General features: G+C 39.7%; 1 protein-coding gene across 4 annotated transcripts in view; it reads right to left on the reverse strand.

The window, feature by feature from the left end:
* Positions 1–14,572, reverse strand: part of TMEM273 (transmembrane protein 273) — a 56,383-nt gene extending 41,811 nt beyond the window's left edge. For 2 of the 4 annotated variants that reach the window (XR_005380358.1, XM_038578044.1), the window contains exon 1: positions 14,215–14,548. Coding sequence is in view for 2 of the 4 variants with exons in the window: in XM_038578044.1 (XP_038433972.1) it covers positions 14,215–14,260 (46 nt within the window). In the remaining 2 variants the exon portion in view is untranslated. Of the gene's footprint in view, positions 1–14,214 lie in introns of all 4 variants that reach the window. The other 2 variants (XR_005380359.1, XM_038578045.1) reach the window with 2 other exon arrangements.
* Positions 14,573–27,350: the final 12,778 nt, after the last annotated feature.

Here is a 27,350-nt window from a genome sequence, read left to right on the forward strand (position 1 = left end):
TTCTATATCCACTTATGACAAAAATTCTCAGAAAACTGGAAAAGAGGGAAACACCTTCAACTTGATAAAGAATCTACAAAAAATCCTATACCTAACATCATACTTAATTGTAAGAAATAAGATGATTTCCCACTACAATCAAGGACAAGTTAAAGTTGTCACTCTACCTGTTCAACATGGTACTGGAAGTTCCAGCCAGTCCAATAAGGCAAGAAAAGGAAATAAAAAGCACATACCATTCAAAAAGGGAAAAATACAACCATTTGTAGATCATGGTCCATGCAGTAAATCCTAAAGGATCTTAAAAAAAAAAAAACTTTTAGAATTAGTAAGCTAGTTCACTAAGGTGGCAAAATAGAAGATTGACATACACAAATCTATTATAATTCTATATTCCAACAATGACACATAGAGAAAATTTAAATACAGTTTACTATCACTTCTCAAAAAATACTTAGGTATAGATCTAATACAGGTACAGGTCTCACATATTAAAAATTCCACAATGGTGATGAGAGAAACAAAAAAAGAATCTTAATAAATAGAAAAGCTGTCAAATCTCCCCAAATTGATCTATAAATTTAATGTAATTCCTATCAAAATCCTGGCAGGATTTTTTTTGTGGCTGTAGATAAGATTATTCTAAAATTTACATGGAAAGGTAAAGGAAATAGAATTGCTATAAACCTTTTTTTGAAAATGAAGAATAAGGGATCCCTGGGTGGCGCAGCAGTTTGGCGCCTGCCTTTGGCCCAGGGCGCGATCCTGGAGACCCGGGATCAAATCCCACGTCGGGCTCCCGGTGCATGGGGCCTGCTTCTCCCTCTGCCTGTGTCTCTGCCTCTCTCTCTGTGTGTGACTATCATAAATAAATAAAAAAAAATTAAAAAAAAAGAAAATGAAGAATAAAGTAGGTGGGATCACTCTCCACCTTGAAACTTACACACCTACAGAAATCAAGACTGTGTGGTATGGGCAGAGGGGCAGATACATACATCAGTGGAAAAGAAAAGATGACCCAGAAATAGTCCATACAAGTATGACTGGACAAGAGAGTAAAATTAATTAAATAGAGGAAGAATAGCTTTTTTCCACCAATGGTGCTGGAGCAATTGGATGTCTATAGGCAGCAACAACAACAATAAAGTATGCTGAGCTAAATTCACAAACGAACTCCAAGTGGATCATAGATTTAAATGTTAAATATAAAAGTATACAACTCTGTAAAAGGTGAAATATAAATGGAGTGGTTTATGTCAAGGGAACCAGGAAGCCATTAAAGGAGATGGACCTTATGCATGTCCTTACTGGGTAGACCCATGAACTTTTTAATTGGGCCAACCTGTAAATATTGCAAGGATTCAGCCCCAACACCTACAACTTACTAAGAGAAGGCTTAGTGATAACCTTAGCAACCAATTATACTCAGTCAATATTACTTTTCTGCTGCCAACACCAATAAAAATTCTTTGTAAACAACATACAGGCAATCCTGATGTTTGTCTTTAGGAACCCTTGACTTCTGTCCCCTGGCGGGCAGGGGGTGGGGGAGGCAGCCACACTATTTGTATTGCTGCCCAAATCTTCTGTGCTTTAGAATTATAATTAGAAGGTCCCCAATCAATGCTTTTATTTTCATTTTGGCTCAGCTTTTTTTTTTTTTTTTTAAGTTGACAACTTTTAGGAGAAAACAGAAGGTAAAATCTTGGAGACTTTACAAGTGTGTGGTGAAAACTTCTCAGATGTGCTATCAAAAGTGTGATCTGTAAGAGGGAAAAAAATCAGTAAATTAGACTTAATAAAAATTAAGTACTTTTGTTTTGTGAAAAACAAAAGGAGGATGAAAACACCAACTAGAGACTGGGAAAAAATATTTTCAGATCACATATTTGACAAAGGACTCATAGCCAGAATATATTAAGAACTCTTAAAATTTCAATAGTAAAGGAAAATCCAAGCAAACCAATTAGACCCAGCAATTGCACTGCTGGGATTTACCCCAAAGATTCAGATGCAATGAAATGCCGGGACACCTGCACCCCGATGTTTCTAGCAGCAATGTCCACAAATAGCCAAACTGTGGAAGGAGCCTCGGTGTCCATCGAAAGATGAATGGATAAAGAAGATGTGGTCTATGTATACAATGGAATATTCCTCAGCCATTAGAAGTGACAAATACCCACCATTTGCTTCGACGTGGATGGAACTGGAGGGTATTATGCTGAGTGAAGTAAGTCAATCAGAGAAGGACAAACATTATAAGGTCTCATTCATTTGGGGAATATAGAAAATAGTGAAAGGTAATAAAGGGGAAAGGAGAGAAAATGAGTGGGAAATATCAGTGAGGATGACAGAACATGAGAGACTCCTAACTCTGGGAAACGAACAAGGGGTAGTGGAAGGGGAGGAGGGCGGGGGGATGAGGTGACTGGGTGACAGGCACTGAGGGGGGGGGCGGTGACGGGATGAGCACTGGGTGTTATACTATATGCTGGCAAATAGAACTCCTCCAATAAAAAAAAAAATACACACACACACATACACACACACACACACAAAGGAAAAGGGTAAAAGTCACGGAGAGAATTCTGGCTTGAAGAGGACATTTCTCTTCCCCTTCCTGGGGTTCTCCCTCTTCCTTTACCTTCTGCTGACTTTCTGAGTGACCCTACTGTTTATTTTCTTTTGTTACACTTGTGATAAATTGTTGCACAGCAAAAGAAAAAACTAACATGTCAAGAATTCTTTCTTCCTGGAATCTGCTCACTGCATTATTCTGAACTGTTGTCTTGGCAGGAATCTGAAACAGGGGAAAAGCTGTCAGGAAATATTTTTACAAAGATCTCAGGGACTAAGAGCCAAAGAATAAAGTGATGACTTTGACTTGTAAGATAAAAACGAATTTAATTCTCTTTACCCTGGCCTCTGCCATCTTTTCATTATAAATTAAGGGATGGGGGGAAGCCTCCATTCTCTTCAATAACTCTGGCTCTTTCAATGAAGAATGTTTTAGGCACTGGAACATAATTACAGTGATACTGTACTTCTTTTACTATCATGATTATAATAATACATAGATTTCAGCGGGTGGTTTCCAACAGAATTAAAATGGAGACAGATGGCTGACATTTTGGTTGGAATTAAGAGTCCATAGGAATATTTTATCTGGCAGTCTTTTAAAAAGGAAGGTGCACACCTCTAAGAACATGCCTAGAAATTTCACCACATATTTTCAGCAGCTATTCTTATAGCAATATATTACCAAAATTTAACAATATTGATTGGTTGGTAGTTAAGTGGAAAATAATTTATTTAAAATTGTGACAACCATAATCCAAAATCTATCTTTAAGTCTTTTTATCATCATGTCAAAGGAACATGAGTCTTTCTCAGATAGATATCTTCTTCTTCCAAATGTGAAGCCCTGAGAAGGACCCAAGAGCAGTTATGCATTATCTACTGCAGAATGGATAACTGAAATCATTAGAATACCAGGCAAACTTCAAAATGAGGAATTTTCTATGAAAGAAAAGGAGATGGAAGCTTCTAAAATATCATTGGCATAAAAGACAATGGCTAGGGAGTAAAGAAGGCTAAAGAAACAAAGTCACCAAGTGCAGCACTTGCCCCTCTACTGGCTCCTTTGCTGAGCACAGTGAAGGCTATAAAGGGAATTGGTAAGTCCACTGAAAATATTAGACTGTGATCGATTATGTGAAAGTGTTTCGTCAATGTTAACTTTCCTGCAGTTGCTAACTGTGCTGTGGTTATGCAAGACATTGTCTCTGTTTTTAAGAAATACACATTAATGTATTTAGGGGTTTAAAAAAACATGACATATACAACATAATTTCAAATGGCTCTGAAAAAAAGATATCTCTTTCTATTTATAGAAGTATATATAGCCTCATTTGTTTTATATCTCTCTAGAGACATAAGATATGGTAGATTTCTTGATTAAGAAATCAGCAAATCATACAGGTGTTAAAAGACACTTATATTATTATTCTTGCAACTTTTTTTCAAGTTTGAAACTATCCTGAAATAAAAGATTGAGAGAGCAGTTTAAAAAGTCATGTCAGTTTTCCATGATGAAGCTACTTTCTATTCTTAGCTGGGAGGCAGTTTGGTATTAGAGCTAAAAATACAGCTTTACAGCATCAAACTATTTGCATTTGAATCCCAGCATTCTCACTCACCTGCTATAGTTTGATGCTGTAAAGTTGTATTTTTAGCTCTAATACCAAACTGCCTCCCACCTCTGGTAGGCTACTTTATCACTCTGTGCCTCAATTTCCTCATCTGTGAAATGAGCATGATGATAAGAGCATCTGCTTTGTGGGCTATTTGTGAGAAACAAATGAGATCTACCTAGAGTGCTGGGTGAGGCACCATGCTCAGAATCAGTTCTCAGGAAGTGGGCTTTTATGATGCATTCAAGGAAAGCAATCTACACATAAGAGACAAGGTATAGTAAGAGCCAAGATGAGTTTAATGTCAAAGAGGAAGAGAGAAGAAGGAGAAGAAAGAGGAGGAGGAGGAGGAGGAGGGGGAAGTGACGAAGAAGAAGGCAGAGGAGGGGAAGGGATTTTACCTATAAGTTATCAAATTCATAAGCTGCAGTGAATACAAGAGTGTGGCAGGACTCAACACAGACAGAAAAAGTGGCACAGAATAAGAATCCCATTAACAGTTCAAACATACATTAAATGCATATATAAACTAGAAGAGGCACTGTAAAGCAGAGGAGACAGGAAAGATGGTTCAATAAATGATAATAAGACAATTCATGTTTCACATAGAAAAACACTGGGGGCAGGGCAAGATGGCAGAGGAGTAGGGGTCCTCAACTCACCTGGCCCCACCAACTTATCTAGGTAACTTTCAATGATCCTGAACACCTACAAATTTGACCTGAGATTTAAAGAGAGAACAGCTGGAAAGCTACACAGAGAAGGGTGTTCACTTATAACAAGAATCATCTAGGGTGAAATTTACTTAGGTCGTGGTTGATATTCTTGACTCAGTCCACTCATACAGCTGTTCTACACAGAGCAAAAAGACTAGAAAGAAGAACTCACCACAAAAGAAAGAATCAGAAACAGTACACTCTCCACAGAATTACAGAATTTGGATTACTATTCGATGTCAGAAAGCCAATTCAGAAGCACAATTATAAAACTACCGGTGGCTCTGGAAAAAACCAAAGGGATTCAGGAGACTTCATGACTGCAGAATTTAGATCTAATCAGGCTGAAATTAAAAATCAATTAAATGAGATGCAATCCAAACTGGAGGTCCTAACAACGAGTGTTAATGAGGTAGAAGAAAGAGTGAGTGACATAGAAGACAAGTTGATGGCAAGGAAGGAAGCTGAGGAAAAAAAAGAGAAAAACAAGTAAAGACCATGAGGAAAGGTTAAGGGAATAAATGACAGCTTCAGAAGGAAGAATCTACATATAATTGGGGTTCCAGAAAATGCTGAGAGGGCCAGAGGGCCAGAAAGCATATTGGAAGAAATCATAGCTGGAAATGTCCCTAATTTGGGGAGGGAAATAGACATTCAGATCCAGGAGATAGAGAGATCTCCCCCAAAAAATCAATAAAAACCAGTCAACACCTCAACATTAATAGTGAAACTTGCAAATTCCAAAGATAAAGAGAAAATCCTTAAAGCAGCAAGAGACAAGAGATCCCTAACAGCAGATTAGATTAGATTAACAGCAGACCTCTTCACAGAGACCTGGCAGGTGAGAAAGGGCCAGCAAGATATATTCAGGGTCCTAAATGCAGCCAAGAATACTTTACCCAGCAAGGCTCTCAATCAGAATAGAAGGAGAGATAAAGAGCTTCCAAGATAGGCAGAAACTGAAAGAATATGTGACCACCAAACCAGCTCTGCAAGAAATATTAAGGGGGACTCTGTAAAAGAAAGAGGAAACCCAAAGAAATAATCCACAAAAACAGGGACTGAATAGGTCCTATTCAATGACACTCAATTCATATCTTTCAATAGTAACTCTGAATGTGAATGGGCTAAATGATCCCATCAAAACACGCAGGGTTTTAGACTGGATAAAAAAGGAAGACCCATCTATTCGCTAGCTATAAGAGACTCATTTGAGACCTAAGGACACTTACAGCCTGAAAATGAAAGGTTGGAGAACCATTTATCATTCAAATCCTCCTGAAAAGAAAGCAGGGAAAGCAATCATATCAGATAAATTAAAGTTTATCCCAAAGACTGTAGTAAGAGATGAAGAGGGACACTATATCATACTTAAAGGATCTATCCAACAAGAGGACCTGGCAATCATGAATATTTATGCCCCTAATGTGGGAGCTGCCAAGTATATCAATCAATAACCAAAGAAAAGACATACTTAGATAAAAATACACTAACACTGGGAGACTTCAACACGGCACTTTCTGCAAATGACATATCTTCTAAGCACAACATCTCCAAAGAAACAATAGCTTTAAATACCCACCATTTGCTTCAATGTGGATGGAACTGGAGGGTATTATGCTGAGTGAAATAAGTCAATCGGAGAAGGACAAACATTATATGGTCTCATTCATTTGGGGAATATAAATAATAGTGAAAGGGAATAGAAGGGAAGGGAGAAGAAATGGGTAGGAAATATCAGAAAGAGAGACATAATATAAAGACTCCTAACTCTGGGAAACGAACTAGAGGTGGTGTAAGGGGAGGAGGGCCGGGGTGGGGGGTGAATGGGTGACTGGCACTGAGGGGGGCACTTGACGGGATGAGCACTGGGTGTTATTCTGTATGTAGGCAAATTGAACACCAATAAAAAATAAATTTATTATTAAAAAAAAGAAACAAGAGCTTTAAATGATACACTGGACCAGATGGATTTCACAGATATTACAGAACTTTACATCCAAATGCAATTGAATACACATTCTTCTCAAGTGCACATGGAACTTTCTCCAGAATAGACCATATACTGTGTCACAAATCAGGTCTTAACCGATACTAAAAGATTGGGATTGTCCCCTGCATATTTTCAGACCATAATGCTTTGAAACTTGAACTCAATCACAAGAAGAAACTTGGAAGAAATTCAAACACTTGGAGGTTAAAGACCATCCTGCTAAAAGATGAAAGGGTCAACCAGGAAATTCGAGAAGAATTTAAAAGATTCATGGAAACTAATGAGAATGAAGATACAACCGTTCAAAATCTTTGGGATACAGCAAAAGTAGTCCTGAGAGGGAAATACATCACAATAAAAGCATCCCTCAAAAAAATGGGAAAAACTCAAATATGCAAGCTAACCTTGCACCTAAAGGAACTGGAAAAAGAACAGCAAATAAAACCTACACCAAGCAGAAGAGAGTTAATAAAGATTTGAGCAGAACTCAATGAAATAGAGACCAGAAGAACTGTAGAACAGATCAACAAAACCAGGAGTTGGTTCTTTGAAAGAATTCATAAGATAGATAAACCATTAGCTAGCCTTATTAAAAAGAAAAGGAAAAAAAGACTCAAATTAATAAAATCATGAATGAAAAAGAGAGATCACAACTCATACCAAGGAAATACAATCGATTTTAAAAACATATTTATGAGCAGCCATAACGCCAATAAATTAGGCAATCTAGAAGAATTGGGCACATTTCTGGAAAACCACAAAACACCAAATCTGGAACAGGAAGAATTAGAAAAGCTGAACAGGCCAATAACCAAGGAGGAAATTGAAGCAGTCAACAAAGACCTCCCAAGACACTGATGTCCAGGGCCAGATGACTCCCCAGGGGAATTCTATCAAATGTTTAAAGAAGAAACCACACCTATTCTATTAAAGCTGTTCCAAAACATAAAAAGGGATGGAATACTTCCAAACTCGTTCTATGAGGCCAGCATCACCTTAATTCCAAAACCAGACAAAGACCCCACCAAAGAGGAGAATTATAGACCAATATCCCTGATGAACATGGATGCAAATATCCTCAACAAGATACTGGTCAATAGGATCCAACAGAACATTAAGAAGATTATTCACCATGGTCAAGTGGGATTTATCCCCAGGATGCAAGGTTGGTTCAATACTCATAAAGCAATCAATGTGATAGATCATATCCACAAGAGAAAAAGCAAGAGCCATATGATCCTCTCAACAGATGCAGAGAAAGCATTTGACAAAATACAGCATCCATTCCTGATCAAAACTCTTCAGAGTAGGGATAGAGGGAACATTCCTCAGCATCTTAAAAGTCATCTACGAAAAGCCCACAGCAAATATCATTCTTTTTTTTTTTTTTAATTTTTTTTTTAATTTTTATTTATTTATGATAGTCACAGAGAGAGAGAGAGAGAGAGGCAGAGACACAGGCAGAGGGAGAAGCAGGCTCCATGCACTGGGAGCCCGATGTGGGATTCGATCCTGGGTTCCAGGATCGCGCCCTAGGCCAAAGGCAGGCCCCAAACCGCTGCGCCACCCAGGGATCCCGCAAATATCATTCTTAATGGGGAGACACTGGGAGCCTTTCCCCTAAGATCAGGAACATGACAAGGATGTCCACTCTCACCACTGCTATTCAACATAGTACTAGAAGGCCTAGCCTCAGCAATCAGACAACAAAAAGACATTAAAGGCATTCAGACTGGCAAAGAAGAAGTCAAACTCTCCCTCTTCGCTGATGACATGATACTCTACATAGAAAACCCAAAAGACTCCACCCCAAGATTGCTAGAACTCATACAGCAATTTAGCAATGTGCCAGGATACTAAATCAATGCCTGGAAATCAGGGGCATTTCTATACACTAACAATGAAACTGAAGAAAGAGAAATTAAGGAGTCAATCCCATTTACAATTGCACCCAAAAGCATAAGATAGCTAGGAATAAACCTAACCAAAGAGTTAAAGGATCTACCCTAAAAACTTCAGAACACTTGAAAGAAATTGAGGAAGACACAAAGAGATGGAAAAATATTCCATGCTCATGGATTGGAAGAATAAATATTGTGAAAATGTCAGTGCTACCCAGGGCAATTTACACTTTCAATGCAATCCCTATCAAAACACCATGGACTTTCTTCAGAGAGTTAGAACAAATAATCTCAAGATTTGTGTGGAATCAGAAAAGACCCCGAATATCCAGGGGAATATTGAAAAAGAAAAGCAGAGCCAGGGGCATCACAATGCCAGATTTAAGGTTGTACTACAAAGCTGTGGTCATCAAGACAGTGTGGTACTGGCACAAAAACAGATACATAGATCAATGGAACAGAATAGAGAACCCAGAAATGTTCCCTCAAGGCTATGGTCAACTAATATTCGACAAAGCAGGAAAGAATATCCCCTGGAAAAAGGATAGTCTCTTCAAAAAATGGTGCTGGGAAAATTGGACAGCCACAGGCAGAAGAATGAAACTGGACCATTCTCTTACACCAGACACAAAGATAAACTCAAAGTGGATGAAAGATCTAAGTGTGAGACAAGAATCCATCAAAATCCTAGAGGAGAACACAGGCAACACCCTTTTTGGACTTGGCCACAGCAACTTCTTGCAAGATACATCCATGAAGGCAAAGGAAACAAAAGCAAAAATGAATTATTGGGACTTCATCAAGATAAAAAGCTTCTGCACAGCAAAAGAAACAGTCAACAAACCTGAAAGACAACTACCTAATGGGAGAAGATATTTGCAAATGATGTATCAGATAAAAGGCTAGTTTCCAAGATCTATAAAGAACTTATGAAACTCAACAGCAAAGAAACAAACAATCCAATCATGAAATGGGCAACAGACATGAACAGAAATCTCACAGAGGAAGACATAGACATGGCCAACACGCACATGAGAAAATGCTCTGCATCACTTGCCATCAGGAAAATACACATCAAAACCACAATGAGATACCACCTCACACCAGTGAGAATGGGGAACATTAACAAGGCAGGAAACCACAAATGTTGGAGAGGATGTGGAGAAAGGGGAACCCTCCTGCACTGTTGGTGGGAATGTGACCTGGTGCAGCCACTCTGGAAAACTGTGTGGAGGTTCCTCAAAGAGTTAAAAATAGAGCTGCCCTATGACCCAGTAACTGCACTACCTGGGATTTACCCCAAAGGTACAGATACGGTGAAATGGCAGGACACCTGCACCCTGATGTTTCTAGCAGCAATGTCCACAACAGCCAAACTGTGGAAAGAGCCTCGGTGTCCATCGAAAGATGAATGGATAAAGAAGATGTGGGTTATGTATACAATGGAATATTCCTCAGCCATCGGAAATGACGAATACCCACCATCTGCTTCGACATGAATTGAACAGAGGGTATTATGCTGAGTGAAGTAAGTCAATCGGAGAAGGACAAACATTATATGGTTTCACTCATATGGGGAATATAAGAAATAGTCAAAGGGATTAAAGGGGAAAGGAGAGAAAATGAGTGGGAAAAATCAGAGAAGGTGACAAAGCATGAGAGACTCCTAACTCTGGGAAATGAACGGGGGCTAGTGGAAGGGGAGGCGGACAGGGGATGGGGTGACTGGGTGATGGACACTGAGGGGTCACTTGACGGGATGAGCACTGCCATACCATATGTTGGCAAATAGAACTCTAATAAAAAAAATTCAAAAAAAAAAAAGAAAAAACTATAATTAGATTCTTTGTTTAGGCCATGCAAAAATAAATTCCAAATAAATTAAAATTAAATAGTTTTAAAAATTAAAAAAAATTACTTTAAAAAATGTTTCTTAGACAAGATGGAAAATTAAGACATAACAAAAGTCAAAGAATGATAACTTTAATTGTATCCCATTTAAGACTTCTGCAGAGCAACGGATGCCACAAAGATAAAATATAAGCAACATACTGAGACAGTATGTTTGCAACACATGACAGAACCAAATAATTAATATCCATAAAAAATACATAAATGACCAACAACCAAAGAAAACTCCAGGAAATTCATAGAAAAAGAAATCTGGCTGGTTGATAAATAGAAGGAAAATGGTTATTCTCACTAGTAATCAGGAACACACAACCTAAAAACTTGGAGATAATATTTTACATCTCTGGCAAAAAAGCAAGAAGTCTGTTACTATTTAGTATTACTAAACCTGTAGGGAGACAGATATGCCCAGACCTTGCAAATGGAGAGCAATTTGGCAATATCCAACGAAGGAAGGATTGCACATACTCATGACAGTAACACCTCTTCCAGACTCTCTCCCAGAAAACAGCTGCATGAGGGTTCTAGGAGGTGGGACTAAGAAGGCTCATTACAGCATCAGTAACTATGCAGAAAGTAAGAATCTAAATTCAGTCAGTACCAGAAGGTATACCTAAATTATGACTGAGTGTTTCAACAGAATTGAAAAGGTAGTTGCAACACATACATTGATCTATAGGATGAGAATGGGCGATACTGTAACATGTTGAGTATGCTGTGGTGACATTTATGTCACATGCTGGCACCTAGAAAGTAACACAGCACAGTCAAAGCAGGGGTGGTGCTGTTTCCTCCAGAGGAGAGAGGAAAAGAAGACAGAGGGGGGCCCAAAGAGCATTAACTCCACTTCTGACATTCTATCTTTTATAGGTATGTTGACTTACCTATCTACATTCAAATACATGTATCTAAAAAATAAAAACAAAAAGCTAAGTTAAAATGTGTTCATTCAAGGTGTCCATGAATATTTGTTGCATTGAACTCAGTCTTAAAAATAGTTTTAGCATATTGGAAAACTGGCTTTCCCCCTAACTCTCCAACTACTCTGTGTGGGAAATAGTGGCTCAAGCACTGGAATAGTTAGGCAGAAATGTCCCTCTTCCTTCCATGTCCCCAATAGCCCTCATGCATAGCTCTTACATATGCCCTGGGGTGACTGGCCTGGTCACCTGCCCTCTATGGTATCACTAGATAATCCCCAGGTCCCTTTCACCAGTTCATAAAGGAAAAGCTCAATTATTTCTTACAATTTCCAATGGGCTATAGTGTTATTTTTTGATGCACAGAAATGTATTTATTTGGTATTAAGAATATAGAAGATCAATATGAAAAATGCCAATACAAAGAAACTAAAATATGTCTCATAATCCTATTTCCTAGAAAAAGTAAAAAAGAAACTGTTAATGATTAGCTGTATTTCCTTCCAATAGTGAGTGCTCACTTCATGTCAGATACTAGCTACATGCTTTAAATACAGTCACAGACTGATCTCTCTCAACAGCTCTATGAGGCTGGTACAATCACTATCCCCAAGTTACAGATGAAAAAACTGAGCACAGAGAGGGTGGACAATCTGCCCAAACTCCCGGCTGGTAAATTGCAGAAGAGGATCAGAGGATCAGGTTGTTTAGAGTAAAGCACACACTCCTCAACACTACTGCCTCTACTAAAGTATCTGAAAACACTAACTGGCTGTGATACCTTGGGCGACTAATTAAAACCTCATCCTTCAAATGCAGACAATGGTGGGACCTATTTCATGATGTTGTTGGGGGAAAGAATGAGCTAACGTAAAGTGTTTTTTTTTTTTAAGATTTTATTTATTTATTCATGACACACACACACACACACACACACACACACACACACACACAGAGGCAGAGACAGGCAGAGGGAGAAGCAGGCTCCATGCAAGGAGCCTGAAGTGGGACTCAATCCCGGGTCTCCAAGATCAGGCCCTGGGCTGAAGGTGGCACTAAACCGCTGAGCCGCCCGGGCTGCCCACGTAAATTGTTTAAGAGGGAATGAAACACATCGAATGCACTCAGAAATGTCACATACTACTATTCCTCTTATTTGGGATCTTGAGCATTTTCAAGGCTTATTTTTCTGTTTGTAAGTCTTCAGCAAGCTGCCTCTTTGTATCATATGCACATTTTTCCATTGGATTTCTTAAATTTAACTTCCTCCCCCACCCCCCACCCAACCCCAGGATAGACTGGTCTGTATATCTAGATAGGTCAAAAGCAGAAACAGATTAGGACATCTGCCAGCTTCTGCCACATTGCTGAGCACACTTTGCATTTTCTGGCCTGCGCACACTTAGTGCGCGCTGGTTCTAACCACCCCTCACTGCCACGCCACTCACTACACACGTCCATTTCCATGCCTAGACTGGTAGATACCGAGGCTCCCTGCCGACATGCTAACTCCCTGAAAGCCAAGGTCTTTGTTCACTCCTGGGCTGGATGCAGGCTTCTGACAGAGTCCTGGCCACGGAAATAACACTGCCCATGTCCAGGATACAGGCTTTTGCTTCCCCTGAAGGAAGATTAGATCTGGAGATAGACTGCTTGCTTTTGCATCTTGGCCCAGGGCAACTTCTAAGAAACAGCATCTGTGTAAACAAGGGCCATTTGTTGCCTTTCTAAGAAATAACAGTTATTTTCTGCAAAGCAGATTTTGCAAAGTCGCATGGCCCTTTATCTCGTCAGTCTCCGCCTTAGACATATCATTCTAACCATCATTCTGTGCCTTGATCTTTATCTCTTTCGATTTTTCCTCTCTGTCTGTTTTTCTGGTCTTAATATTTCTCCCTCTATTTCTGGCCTTAGTTTTATATTAGTCTCTGTCTTTCTCCTTTCTCCCTTCTTTTGATGCACAGAAATAAAGATGACTTCAAAAAGCCGGAATACCTTTGGGTAACCTGAGAGCCTCCTCTACTCCATAATAGGATTGATTCACCACTAACTACGGAGAAGCATCTACGTACCCACATTTTCTCATTTTATCTAATTATTTCAGTTTGACTTAATTAAATTGAACTTCATTTTCATACAATCCTAGAAGATATGCATTATTACACTCCCCCACTTGATTGATTCAGAAACAGAAAAAGTCTAAGAAGCTTGCTGCAGTTTGTCAGCAACAGAACCACAATTTAAAGCCAGATTTGAAAAAATAAATAAATAAATAAATAAATAAATAAATAAATAAAGCAGATTTGTCTAGGTCCCAAACCCAAAGCTCTTTCTACCACCTGACCCTTTCCAGTTCTCCTCTTGTCCAGAAGCATTTGTAAGTTGCAGATGGAATGAAACAGACAAAATCATTGCTCAGGGTCTCAGTCTCAAAATGAGAAAAGCCATCTATCCGAAGGGACACATCTGTGCTTTAGGGACTGAGCCCCAGTGGGCTAATGCTCCCCTGGTTTCCCACTCACTGAGGCACCCCTGCCACAGAAGAATCACGTCCACCCCATTTCTGCATTCCTCACTTACCCAGGAGAAGGAGGAAGGCTCTCAGCATGCTGGCCCCCGAGCCCATGCTGTTCCTGGCTTGTCTCCGATCAGGCGACGTAGCTGTGTGACCCAAGGCTGTGAAGGACAGGAGCCAAGTTCCACGTGACAGACAAGGAGGAAGCTGCCTCCACGGCCAGGGGACTGCTCAGTTCCTCTCGGCTCTGTCAAAGGGCAGCAGTAAAGGAAACAACATGTCCTGGCTCTGCCATCGGTGGAAGAGAGCTAGCCCATGATGAGGGCTCACCGAGGCTTTCTGGGGTATTAGTTATCACCCAACCTATCTCCTGTAACCTGTCCCCTTCCCCACCGCCACACACATACTGCATGAGAACACCAGTGCCCCTGGGTGCAGATTCTTGCCCAAAGACCCAGGCTGATAAGTCTCAGAGAGGGATGTGGGCAAAGCTAGTCAGCATGGATGTCCAAGTCCTGCAGCAACCCCCATGGACCTGGGTCAGGGACAGGAAGTCCCCTCACCAGCTCACAGTGTACCGAGTCACTGTTTTTGTGCCATCTATGCCTCTCAGTCTGGGGAGGCTGACTCAGAATACCATTATTCTCAGAATAACAGTTTTTTAATGTCCAAAATAAAGTAACTAGGATCATAAAAGAAACCAGTTATATTGAAATACAGTTATCCAAATATTTAGAAAATAGACTTAGTATTATTTTAATTAATAATTGATTAATTATTAATATTAAATTAATATTTAGAAAATGACATAGAAATATATATGCCTCTTGCTCTATAAAGTGGACAGCAAGATCTAGCACAGGTGCAGTAAGTCCACAATCTTGACATGGTGACAAACATAAAGGATATTTAGAGACATCTGTAGCAGCTGGAATGTGGGTGAAAAAACCTGCAATTGCTACCAGCAATAAAGTCCCCCTTGTGGTAATATCACAGTGGCTTATTGGCTACCTTCACATTGGAAAGATGTGTTAAGTTTTCATTTGAGGTTAGAGAACAGAGATGTGGCTTTTTTCCCATCCATGTTCACAGACCTGAAATTAAGCACCCAGTGCCAGAAGACCCTTGGTTCTCAACAGGCTCAAACCAACAGATTTGAGGCCATATGTTCCCATACTTCTCCTTGACACCTGCTTGACTGTCAAGCCACCAACTCAAATGTGCACAAAATCTCACTTTTAAAAATGTACAGCCACTTAATGACAAGTGTTGGGCCCCTTCCAAATGAGCCGAGAGCAGTTAGCCTCTTTTCATTCTTGAGCTTCCTCAGCCAAATCCAGCTACCTCACTGATCATGTTTGTTCCTCTGAGTCTCATGCAAATGATGGACATGAACAGAGCAGCCAGTTCGTGAGAAAAGCCATTTGCTTCATTTGGTGCCTGGGATTTCATCCCTCTATCCAGAGACGCTCTTTATTTTGTACAAAACACTTTCAGTCTTCACCTACAACAGGAAATACTCCCTTTTGCTTCTCCTGAAACGTGTGAACTTTCAAAACTTCTGCCCCACTTAATGGAGATGTTTGCAGAATAAATATTTCACTTCCTGAGCAAACTGTAAGAAAATGCCAGAGCAGGCATAAGTCGCAGGCAGTGGCTGGGGATTGTGGGAAGTGCATCAGTTTTGCTGCAAGCAGGCCCAGCACTGCCAGGTGCACAAAGAGGTCCCATGTTTTATGGAATCACATTTTTAAGTGTTGGCAATGAATTTTAAAATGATCTTACATAGGGCAGATCAAACTGGGCATCGGTATGTAACTTCTGCTCTAAAATATCTCTGGAGTTCTCTTCTAAGGCTCAATCTTTCATATATAAATACAGGAATGGAAGTTCCTACAGCAACTTCTGCTTTTCACCCTGCCACAACCTCCAAGACCAGAAAAGGCAGCATCTGCCACCTACTTGAATGAAGAAAAGGGAAATATAGACGTTCAAAATTGTGCCATAAGCTAGAATCTGAAAAGATGACCTGACACCTGGGCTGTGCACCTGGGCCTGAGGAGTGGCCTCAGAGTGGTGTGATGCGCCCCTCCTCCCTGCCAGAGTTGGTGCCCCACCCCTTGCACCTATAATAGATGCCAGGTTCTTTTTTTTTATAAATTTATTTTTTATTGGTGTTCAATTTGCCAACATATAGAATAACACCCAGTACTCATCCCGTCAAGTGCCCACCTCAGTGCCCGTCACCGAGTCACCCCCACCCCCCACCCTCCTCCCCTTCCACCACCCCTAGTTCGTTTCCCAGAGTTAGGAGTCTTTCATGTTCTGTCTCCCTTTCTGATATTTCCCACTCATTTTTCTCCTTTCCCCTTTATTCCCTTTCACTATTTTTTACATTCCCCAAATGAATGAGACCATATAATAGATGCCAGGTTCTTAACCTGAGTCTGCTCCTGTCACAGGGGTTGGGATGACTCCCCCTAGACTGGGAGCCTGTGAAGGCAGGGGCAAGAGCACCTGGTCCTAGCACTGGGTGTTATTCTGCAAGTTAGCAAATTGAACCAATAAAAAATAAATTTATTATTAAAAAAAAAAGAGCACCTGGTCCAGTACTTGACACAGTACAAAGTCTCAGTGATGGCTGCCACATAAAGGAATCCGTTCACTCGCTTAGCTCACACCCAGGCTGAGCACCCCAGCCTCCAGCCTGTGAGGAAGGCTGTGGACTTGGCCTGTGACCCGGAGGTAACCTGCTCTGCCAATCTGATGAGAATGAGCCCACAGCTCTGATATCCACCAGGATGGTGCCCCTCCTCTGGCAAGGTCACCATGAGGCCTCAGGAGCTCCTATACTCCTCCTCCTCACCAGCCACAGAGCTCACAGATTCATGCCCCATGTGCCTGTAGCGCAGCAAGTCAGGGAGAACTGTCAGATCCACCATCGTTATGGCAGGTTTCTGAAAAATTAAAGATAGGGGAGATTTGAGACACACATCGATCTATTGGACTTAAAAAGAATTATGCACCCAACAGTTAGAAAATAACCATTCTTCTTGAGCATGCATGCAATATTTACAAAAAAAAATTACCACATCTGGGCCAATTAAGTAACTCAAAAATTTCAAAGAATGGCTGACATACAGACTACAATTTTTACCACAACGCAGTCAAATCAGGTGATGATATCAAAAAAAATACATTCAGTTTCCATATGTTTGGAAGAGTTAAAACACATTTCTAGATAACTTACAAGTCAAATAAAAAATGACAGTAAAAATTAAAAATAGCCAGAACCTAATGATAATGAAAATGTTTCATATCTGATTATGTGCATTGCAAATAAAGGAATAATTGGAAGGAAAAGATATAAATACTTAGAATAGAAGGGCTGAGAAAGGAATGAGCTAAGCAACTGATTGGAGAGGCTTGGAACGAATAAACCTAAGAAAAGGCAGAAGAAAGACAACAGTAAATACGAAAGCAGAAATGAAAAAAACGGAAAGCAAAGATTCAATAGGGAGGGTGGACAAGTCCTAAAGTTTGTCTTTAAAAATGAACTATTGGGATTTCATCAAGATAAGAAGCTTTTGCAAAGCAAAAGATACCGTCAACAAACCTGAAAGACAACCTACCTAATGGGAGAAGATATTTGCAAATGACATATCAGATAAAGGGCTAGTATCCAAGATCTATAAAGAACTTATTAAACTCAACACCAAAGAAACAATCCAATCATGAAATGGGCAAAGACATGAAGAGAAATCTCACAGAGGAAGACATAGACATGGCCAACACGCACATGAGAAAATGCTCCGCATCACTTGCCATCAGGGAAATACACATCAAAACCACAATGAGATACCACCTCACACCAGTGAGAATGGGGAAAATTAACAAGGCAGGAAACCACAAATGTGGGAGAGGATGTGGAGAAAGGGGAACCCTCTTACACTGTTGGTGGGAATGTGAACTGGTGCAGCCACTCTGGAAAACTGTGTGGAGGTTCCTCAAAGAGTTAAAAATAGATCTGCCCTATGACCCAGCAATTGCACTGCTGGGGATTTACCCCAAAGATACAGATGCAGTGAAAGGCCGAGACACCTGCACCCCGATGTTTCTAGCAGCAAAGTCCACAATAGCCAAACTGTGGAAGGAGCCTCGGTGTCCATCGAAAGATGAATGGATAAAGAAGATGTGGTTTATGTATACAATGGAATATTACTCAGCTATTAGAAATGACAAATACCCACCATTTGCTACAACGTGGATGGAACTGGAGGGTATTATGCTGAGTGAAAGAAGTCAATCGGAGAAGGACAAACATTATATGGTCTCATTCATTTGGGGAATGTAAAAAATAGTGAAAGGGAATAAAGGGGAAAGGAGAAAAATGAGTGGGAAATATCAGAAAGGGAGACAGAACATGAAAGACTCCTAACTCTGGGAAACAAACTAGGGGTGGTAGAAGAGGAGGTGGGCGGGGGGTGGGGGTGACTGGGTGATGGGCACTGAGGTGGGCACTTGACGGGATGAGCACTGGGTGTTATTCTATATGTTGGCAAATTGAACACCAATAAAAAAGTAAATTTGTAAGTAAAAAAATAAAATAAAATAAAAAGCTAATAGTATGAAAAAATTTAAAAAATCAATAAAAAAAAAAGCTAATATGACCCAACTTCTCACAGAAGAGAAAAGAAGAAAAGAGAGAAGATACAAATAATAAGAATAAAAAGGGGTGGTAAGTACCATATTGAGTTAAAATAGAAAAAACATACAATTATCTCAATTGATGTAGAAAAGTATTTAATAAAATTCATCGCTCACTCATGATAAAAAAAAATGAATCAACTAGAAATGAACAGAAATGTTCTTTACCCGATGAAACGTATCTACCACACACACACACAGACAAACAACAAACATTATTCTGGTGAGCCACAGAGATGCAATCCCTTTAAAATTAGGGCAAAGGAGGGATGCCCTATATCTCCACTTCTTTTCATTATTGTCTGGAGGTCTGGTTAGTGCAGATTTTTTCTTTAAAGAGGACTCTCAAGAATAAGCATTGAGAGGGAAGAAAAAACTATATTCTCCGATGATATGTTTTTCTACATAGAAAGCCTCTCAGAGTCAGATTATTTGTCAAAAATAATAATATGGCTGAATATAAGGTCATTTTTTTTTAAGTTAGGCTCCACACTTGGCTTGGAGACCAACATAGGACTTGGACTCCTGACCCTGAGATAAAGACTTGAGCTAAGATCAAGATTTGGACACTTAACTGACTGAGCCACCCAGGTACCCCAAGGCCAATATTTTTAAAATCAGCTAGATTGCTATACACCAGTAATGAACAGAAAACAAATTTTAAAAAATAAAAATTACACCACCACCAATAGTATGTATGTATATGTACAAATATATATGGAAAATAATAAATCATACATTAAATTAATAAATATATAAATTTATATATTTATTGATATATTTATATATGTATAATATAATTACAGAAATATTTATATTTTATATGATATAAATATATTTTATATAAAATAAATATGTCACATATATATTATAAATCTAAGGAAAGTTACTCAAGATTTACATGGAGAAAACTGTAGTTCATTGGATTAAAGAAGACCTAAAAAAGCAAAAGTGTGCCATAATGTACAGGAAAACTAAAAAATCTTAAAGATTTCAGTTCTTCTCAAACCAGTCTGTAGTATCAGTGAAGTCTTACAAGCTGATTAATAATCAGAAAAATGAAAATCAGGGCCACAATGTGATACCATTTTACATTTTTAAGGTTGATAATAAAAATCTTGAGTAATACCTTTGGAACAACCTTTGGAACCTGGAAGATATTATGGTAAGTGAAATAAGCCAGATATAAAATGATAAATACTGCATGATCTAACTTATATGTAGCCAAACTCATAGAACCAGAGAGTAGCAGAGAGTAGTAAATTGTTTCCCTGGGGCTGGTGAAAAAGGCTGATGGAGAGATGATGGTCAAGGGGTACAAAATTTCAGTTATGCATGATGAATAAATTCTGAAGACTAACAATGTGAATGTAGTTAACAATACTGTGTTATATGTTTAAAATATGCTAAGAGGGTAAATCTTAAGTGTTCTCATCACAAGAAAAGTAAAAAAGAAAGTGGTTAACCATGTGAGATGATAGGAGTGTTGATTAGCTAGATTGTGGCAATGATTTCACATATATCAAAACAAGGAGTTTTATGCATAAAATGTATACAATTTTAATTTGTCAATTATACCTCAGTAAAGATGGAGTAAACAATCTTGGGTAATGCTAAAGTTCAATTGAGATTATAGGGGGGGAAATAGAGTATAACATTTTTGTAAACGATTTTCTATTCTCTGGGAAAGTTGAAGGTTTGTTTATCATAGGGTTTAATAATTCTACTCCTGGAGATATAACCAGGAACACTCTTAGACCTGTACATTCAGAGATACAGAACAAAACACTCATAGAGCATGGTTTGTAATAGCAAAAAAGACCTTGAAAGAACCATGAAACACATCAACAGAAAAATGAACAAATGTATACTATTATATAGTCATAAAAATGGTTATACTACAGCAACACAGACAACTTGGATAAATCTTAGAAACAAAATACTGTGTGAAAAATCAAATTGCAAAAGATGACAGAATGATACAATTTTCACAAGTAAAACTAAATATAAAGAGTCTATAGAATACATATATTTTTCATTAAATAATATTTTTTAAATCATTAGAATGATAAACATAATTCAGGAGGGGGGATAAGGAAAGAACACACAGTAGACATAGATGTCATATTCTAGTTCTTTAATTGTGAATGAGTGCATTGGTATTTGTGTTATGATGATTCATTAGTAGGAAGATTACATGCTGAGTTTTTCCCAGATAAGTCCTAGTTTATGTGCATTATCTTGGTGGAGTTATAATAGTATCCTCTTTCATTCCCAAAGTTTTGACAGAGGCCAAAAAGTTTGGATCATAAATTATATAGTCTTTTTATTCATAACTCCTTATTAAAGAATCCATAATTTAAATGTAATTAAAGCAAATATAATTCTAGCAGAATTGTTTTTGATAGAAATTCAAATTATTTGAATCATTCTGGTCATAAGTTCAATAACTTTAAAAATTTACACAAGCTTTGAAACACTAATTCCACTTTAAAAAACATATTTAAGGAGTTAATTGAGCAAATGTAGAAGGATGTATGAATAAGGATGTCACCATACAATTTTTAAAAATTAAAAATCAAATGACAGGAACCAACCTAAATTGGCCTATGTATGTAATGAAATAGCTAACAGGGTAGCATATATCATTAAATGTATGCTTTCACCTTCATCAACTAACTTAAGTTTCAATAAGCTAGTTGTATATATCCATTTTCAGGGAAAGAAGAAAGGTAAAGAATGTAGGCAAACATGGTCAGTAGTGCAGCCCACTTGTCCAAAACCTTTTGCAAATAAAGAACAGCATGACCTTTGACTATGGCTAGAGAAATAATAAGGTAAAGTAAGATATATGTCCATTTGGAGGTTGGCTACAAGGAATCATATACATAAATGTGATCTCATCTTATCATAAATACATACATATGTGTTGTCCTTTTTGTATTATTTCCTGATTATAAAAATTATATTTATGCCTTTACATACATATGACTTCATTTTTTCCCCTATTTTTGCATAGTTATACATAGCTCTGCTGTTGACCAAAGAATAATACTGTGATTCTAAATTTTCTCAAATACGGCCAGGTCATGATAAAATGTATTAAGTCCATTAAGATACTAATGCAAATTTCATTATTAAAGTAATCGATCTTGAAATTATGAAACTACAGAAACTAAAGCAACTTTCACTTTAAATTTTTCTCTAGTGCCCCATGGGAGCCAAGTTGCTGCACATTAACCAAAGTGACTTTGGGGAATAAAGGTGAGTTCAACAGCACAAAGCCCCTTTAGCTCAAGGTCTTGTGGCCCAAGAAATCTAGGAATGGCTTGCTAGGAGCCCTGCTGAAAGGGAGCTCAGGGGACAGAACATCATCTTTCTCCAGCTGGACATCCAACCTCATCCACACTCAGCCATGTACTGACTGTGGGACAATTAGGACACTATGGCATATGCAATATATCCCACACTCTTGAAAAGATGAACTTTTTTCCCAGCCCATATCTCTTACAAAATTGCAAAAGTTAGCATTTATCAAGTTGAAAATCAGTAAAAATGCAAACTATCCAGATGCCCTTCTTCTTGACTTCAACCTTTAATAAAGGATTGTTTACTATCTAGACATCTCCGGTGATGATGCAGGAAACTTCGTGGGGAACACTAGCAAGCTCTGCCTCATTTTTTGAGAAAAAATAAAACATTTTCCTGGCTTTTCTGCCTGAGAAATGAGATGTGAGTCATCCACAAAGTCTCAATTTGCAAATGGGATTCTGCCCTAGAATCACAAGGGCTTAGCATAAACACAATTTTCTTTGTATCAACAAATGTCATATAAATAAAGATCCCCAAAATGGGACCTACACAAAAAATCTCTTCTTACCAAAACAACCCAAAGATCTAACTACTTGGGAAATGTTCCCACCAGGATATTACTAATTAAAGCGTTAAGACTTGGGATGGATAAGAAGACAAAAATTTTGGAAAAACAGTGCTGGGATCGAGTCAGGCTTTTTAAAAAAAGAATTTTAGAGGAATTTCTAAGTGACTTAGTTAAATGTTAGACTTTTGATTTTTGGCTCAGGTCATGATCTCAGGGTCATGAGATCAAGCCCCAGGTCAGGCTTTGTGCTCATCAGGGAATTTGTTTGAGATTCTCTCCCTCTCCCTCACCCTCTACCCCTCCCCACCCCACTCACATGCTCTCTCTCACTCTCACTCTCTTCTCTCTAAAAAAAAAAAATAAATGAATCTTTTTAAAATTTTTAAAAAATAAAAAGAAATTTAATGTAGTGATTAAGAGCAGAGACTCAGGGCCAGATGGCTTTGACCCTAAATTAACTTCTCTGCATCTTGATCTCTTCATTTGTAGAAGAGAAATAAAAATGTTACAAGGGTTATTATGGGAGTGAGGGTTATTATAAGGAGTAAGTATATTATTACATGTGAGCTTCCTGAAAAAATGTTCGTCACATTGTACATATAAATGTAATTGGTTGATGTTATTGTCATCTTCTGTAACATTGATTTACAAAAGTAAACCCAATCACGAATGACCTATAAAATAAATATTACAAAGCTGTACAATGGGTGACTTTAAAAAAATGGAGACTTATCACATTCCCACATAGACTAACAAAGGGTCCCTTACAGACAAGCAAAGGGCTTCTTCCAGAAAAGTGAGAAGACTGGGGAATCCCTAGAGTCTAAAGTGAAAATTGCAGGAAAAACTCATGGAGATCTTAGAAGGTCTCATGTTTGCATGTCGGAAATGGCAGTCTGGAGCTAAAAGGCCTGGGCACCCTGGACCAGGTTCAGGCTGGTGGGGGCTTTCTATTTGATCTGCCTTCACCTGAATTGCCCACATGAAACAAAAGAACAGTGGGGCTAGCTGGAGTAATGAGTTGTCATCAGAGCAGCATTGAAGGGAAGGATACCAGTGACAGCAGTGGATGCTGACTGGCCTGCCCTGAACACATTCTAACACTACTTCCACCCCTTATTCACCCTCAATGCATGAAGGCCTTCACCATGGAGGCCACTTGATTATTAGAACTGAGAGAAAGTCCAAATTACTGAGTGGTCCAATAAGGGCTGCTAAACCTAATGTCTGTAGAGTAGTGGAAGGCATGTAAACCATGCCATAAAGTCAAGTAGCCTCCACTCAACACACCCTGATTCTCTGAGTGAGGCTCATATGGAGCCGGGATCCTGCTAAAACTCTGGCTCACATCACCAGCCAGGGGCAGCCGATTATCCCAAGGTCATGAGTTTACAGAGAAAAATAGTGAGATATCTGAAGAGCATAAGCACTAACTCTGAGAAGCAGAAAGGCTAAACATATGATGACATAAGAATTAGTATTAATGGAACAGGAAAAAACACAATCACTTAACATAAGCATTAAAAAAACATACCCAAAGAGATCAGAGAGGATATTAGAAACAGTAAGCAGAAGTAAGCAGTTATGAAAAAGAAGAAAAATGGAATCCCTGGGTATGAAAGTATGTAATTAAGGAGATAAGCACTAGAGAGGAGATAAGCACAAGGAAAATGCAGCGGGAAAATTAATCAGTGAGCTTTGAAAGATCAGGTTCAGGATCTGTCTCTGAAAACATCAGAAAGAGGAAAAAGAATAAGGTGAATGTTAAGAAGCCTGAAGGACAGAAGTGAGAGTGTCAATGCTGACATAATTGGAGTACCAAAAGAAGAGAAAGAACTGAGTGCAGATATTTGGAGAAATGATATATCAAATTTCTCAGATATAGAGATTAAAGATTTCAGACTGAAGTGGCTCAAGGAATGTTAAGAAAGATGTCTTAAGGGAGAAAAAAACGACCTAGGTATGTTTTATTGAAATTAAGTAACATCACAGAAAAAGAAAAAATTCTAAGAGCTTCAAGAGAAAAAAATGTACATCACTGACAAAGGAAAACTGATCAGGTTATATCCAATATCTCAACAGAAACAGTGGATGCAACCATAAAATGGGGTACTCAAAGAAGAGGATGTCAAATCAAGAATTTTATATCCAGCTAAACTCTCATTTAAATGTGAAGATAAAATAATGATATTCTCAGTAATGTAAAAACTTCACAATCTCTCTCAAAACACAAGAAATACTCCAGCAAAAAGAAATAGTTACAAAGCCAATAAAAGATATTGGAAGTTAGGGTTAAAAAACTTTAAAAGGGGGGAGGAGCAAGATGGCGGAGGAGTAGGGTCTCCAAATCACCTGTCTCCACCAAACTACCTAGAAAACCTTCAAATTATCCTGAAAATCTATGAATTCGGCCTGAGATTTAAAGAGAGACCAGCTGGAATGCTACAGTGAGAAGAGTTCGCGCTTCTATCCAGGTAGGAAGACGGGGAAAAAGAAATAAAGGAACAAAGGCCTCCGAGGGGGAGGGGCCCGCGAGGAGCCGGGCTGAGGCCGGGGCGAGTGTCCCCAGGACAGGAGAGCCCCGTCCCGGAGGAGCAGGAGCTGCACCGACCTTCCCGGGGGAAAGGGGCTCGTGGGGAGCTGGAGCAGGACCAGGAGGGCGAGGAGGCCCTCGGGCTCCCGGGGACACTAACAGAGCAACTGCGCGCCCAGGAGAGTGCGCCGAGCTCCCTAAGGGCTGCAGCGCGCACGGCGGGACCCGGCGGGACCCGGAGCAGCTGAAGGGGCTCGGGCGGCGGCTCCGCGGAGGGGGCTGCGCGGCCCCGGGAGCAGCTCGGAGGGGCTCGGGCAGAAGAAGAGGCTCCGTGCGGAGGGGGCTGCGCGGTTCCAGGAGCAGCTCGGAGGGGCTCGGGCGGCGGCTCCGCGGAGGGGGTTGCGCGGCCCGGGAGCGCGAATCCACCAGCGCAGGCGCCGGGACACAGGGCGCCGGGACACAGCCCAGGATCCGGCCTCCCCCGGGACAGGCAGAGGCCGGGAGGGCCCAGGACAGCGAGGACGCTCCTGCCCGGAGCTGAGCAGATCAGCGGCCCCGCCCCGGAGCCTCCAGGCCCTGCAGACGGAGAGCTCCGGAGTTCCTGCCGGAGCTGAATCCAGGTTTCCAGAGCTGCCCCGCCACTGGGGCTGTTCCTCCTGCGGCCTCACGGGGTAAACAACCCCCACCGACCCCTGCACCAGGCAGGGGCACAGCAGCTCCCCCAACTGCTAACACCTGAAAATCAGCACAACAGGCCCCTCCCCCAGAACACCAGCTAGACTGACAACTTCCAGGAGAAGCCAAGGGACTTAAAGTACACAGAATCAGAAGATACTCCCCGGTGGTTCTTTTTTTGTTTGTTTGTTTTTGTTTTTGTTTTTGTTTTGTTTTGCTTTTTGATCTGTTTCCTTCCCCCACCCCCTTTTTTTCTCCTTTCTTTTTCTTTCTCTTTTTCTTCTTCTTTTTTTTTTTTTTTTTCTTTTTTTCGTTTTTTTTTTCTTTTTCTTCCCTTTTTTTTCTCTTTCTCTTTTCTTTCCTTCTTTCTCTCCTCTCTTTTTCTCTTTTTCCCAATACAACTTGCTTTTGGCCACTCTGCACTGAGCAAAATGACTAGAAGGAAAACCTCACCTCAAAAGAAAGAATCAGAAACAGTCCTCTCTCCCACAGAGTTACAAAATCTGGATTACAATTCAATGTCAGAAAGCCAATTCAGAAGCACTATTATACAGCTACTGGTGGCTCTAGAAAAAAGTATAAAGGACTCAAGAGACTTCATGACTGCAGAATTTAGAGCTAATCAGGCAGAAATTAAAAACCAATTGAATGAGATGCAATCCAAACTAGAAGTCCTAACGACGAGGGTTAACGAGGTGGAAGAACGAGTGAGTGACCTAGAAGACAAGTTGACAGCAAAGAGGGAAACTGAGGAAAAAAGAGACAAACAATTAAAAGACCATGAAGATAGATTAAGGGAAATAAACGACAGCCTGAGGAAGAAAAACCTACGTTTAATTGGGGTTCCCGAGGGCGCCGAAAGGGACAGAGGGCCAGAATATGTATTTGAACAAATTCTAGCTGAAAACTTTCCTAATCTGGGAAGGGAAACAGGCATTCAGATCCAGGAAATAGAGAGATCCCCCCCTAAAATCAATAAAAACCGTTCAACACCTCGACATTTAATTGTGAAGCTTGCAAATTCCAAAGATAAGGAGAAGATCCTTAAAGCAGCAAGAGACAAGAAATCCCTGACTTTTATGGGGAGGAGTATTAGGGTAACAGCAGACCTCTCCACAGAGACCTGGCAGGCCAGAAAGGGCTGGCAGGATATATTCAGGGTCCTAAATGAAAAGAACATGCAACCAAGAATACTTTATCCAGCAAGGCTCTCATTCAAAATGGAAGGAGAGATAAAGAGCTTCCAAGACAGGCAGCAACTAAAAGAATATGTGACCTCCAAACCAGCTCTGCAAGAAATTTTAAGGGGGCCTCTTAAAATTCCCCTTTAAGAAGAAGTTCAGTGGAACAGTCCACAAAAACAAAGACTGAATAGATATCATGATGACACTAAACTCATATCTCTC

The sequence above is a fragment of the Canis lupus genome, chromosome 28, assembly GCF_011100685.1.
Source record: "Canis lupus familiaris isolate Mischka breed German Shepherd chromosome 28, alternate assembly UU_Cfam_GSD_1.0, whole genome shotgun sequence".
Classification (NCBI taxonomy): Eukaryota; Metazoa; Chordata; class Mammalia; order Carnivora; family Canidae; genus Canis; species Canis lupus.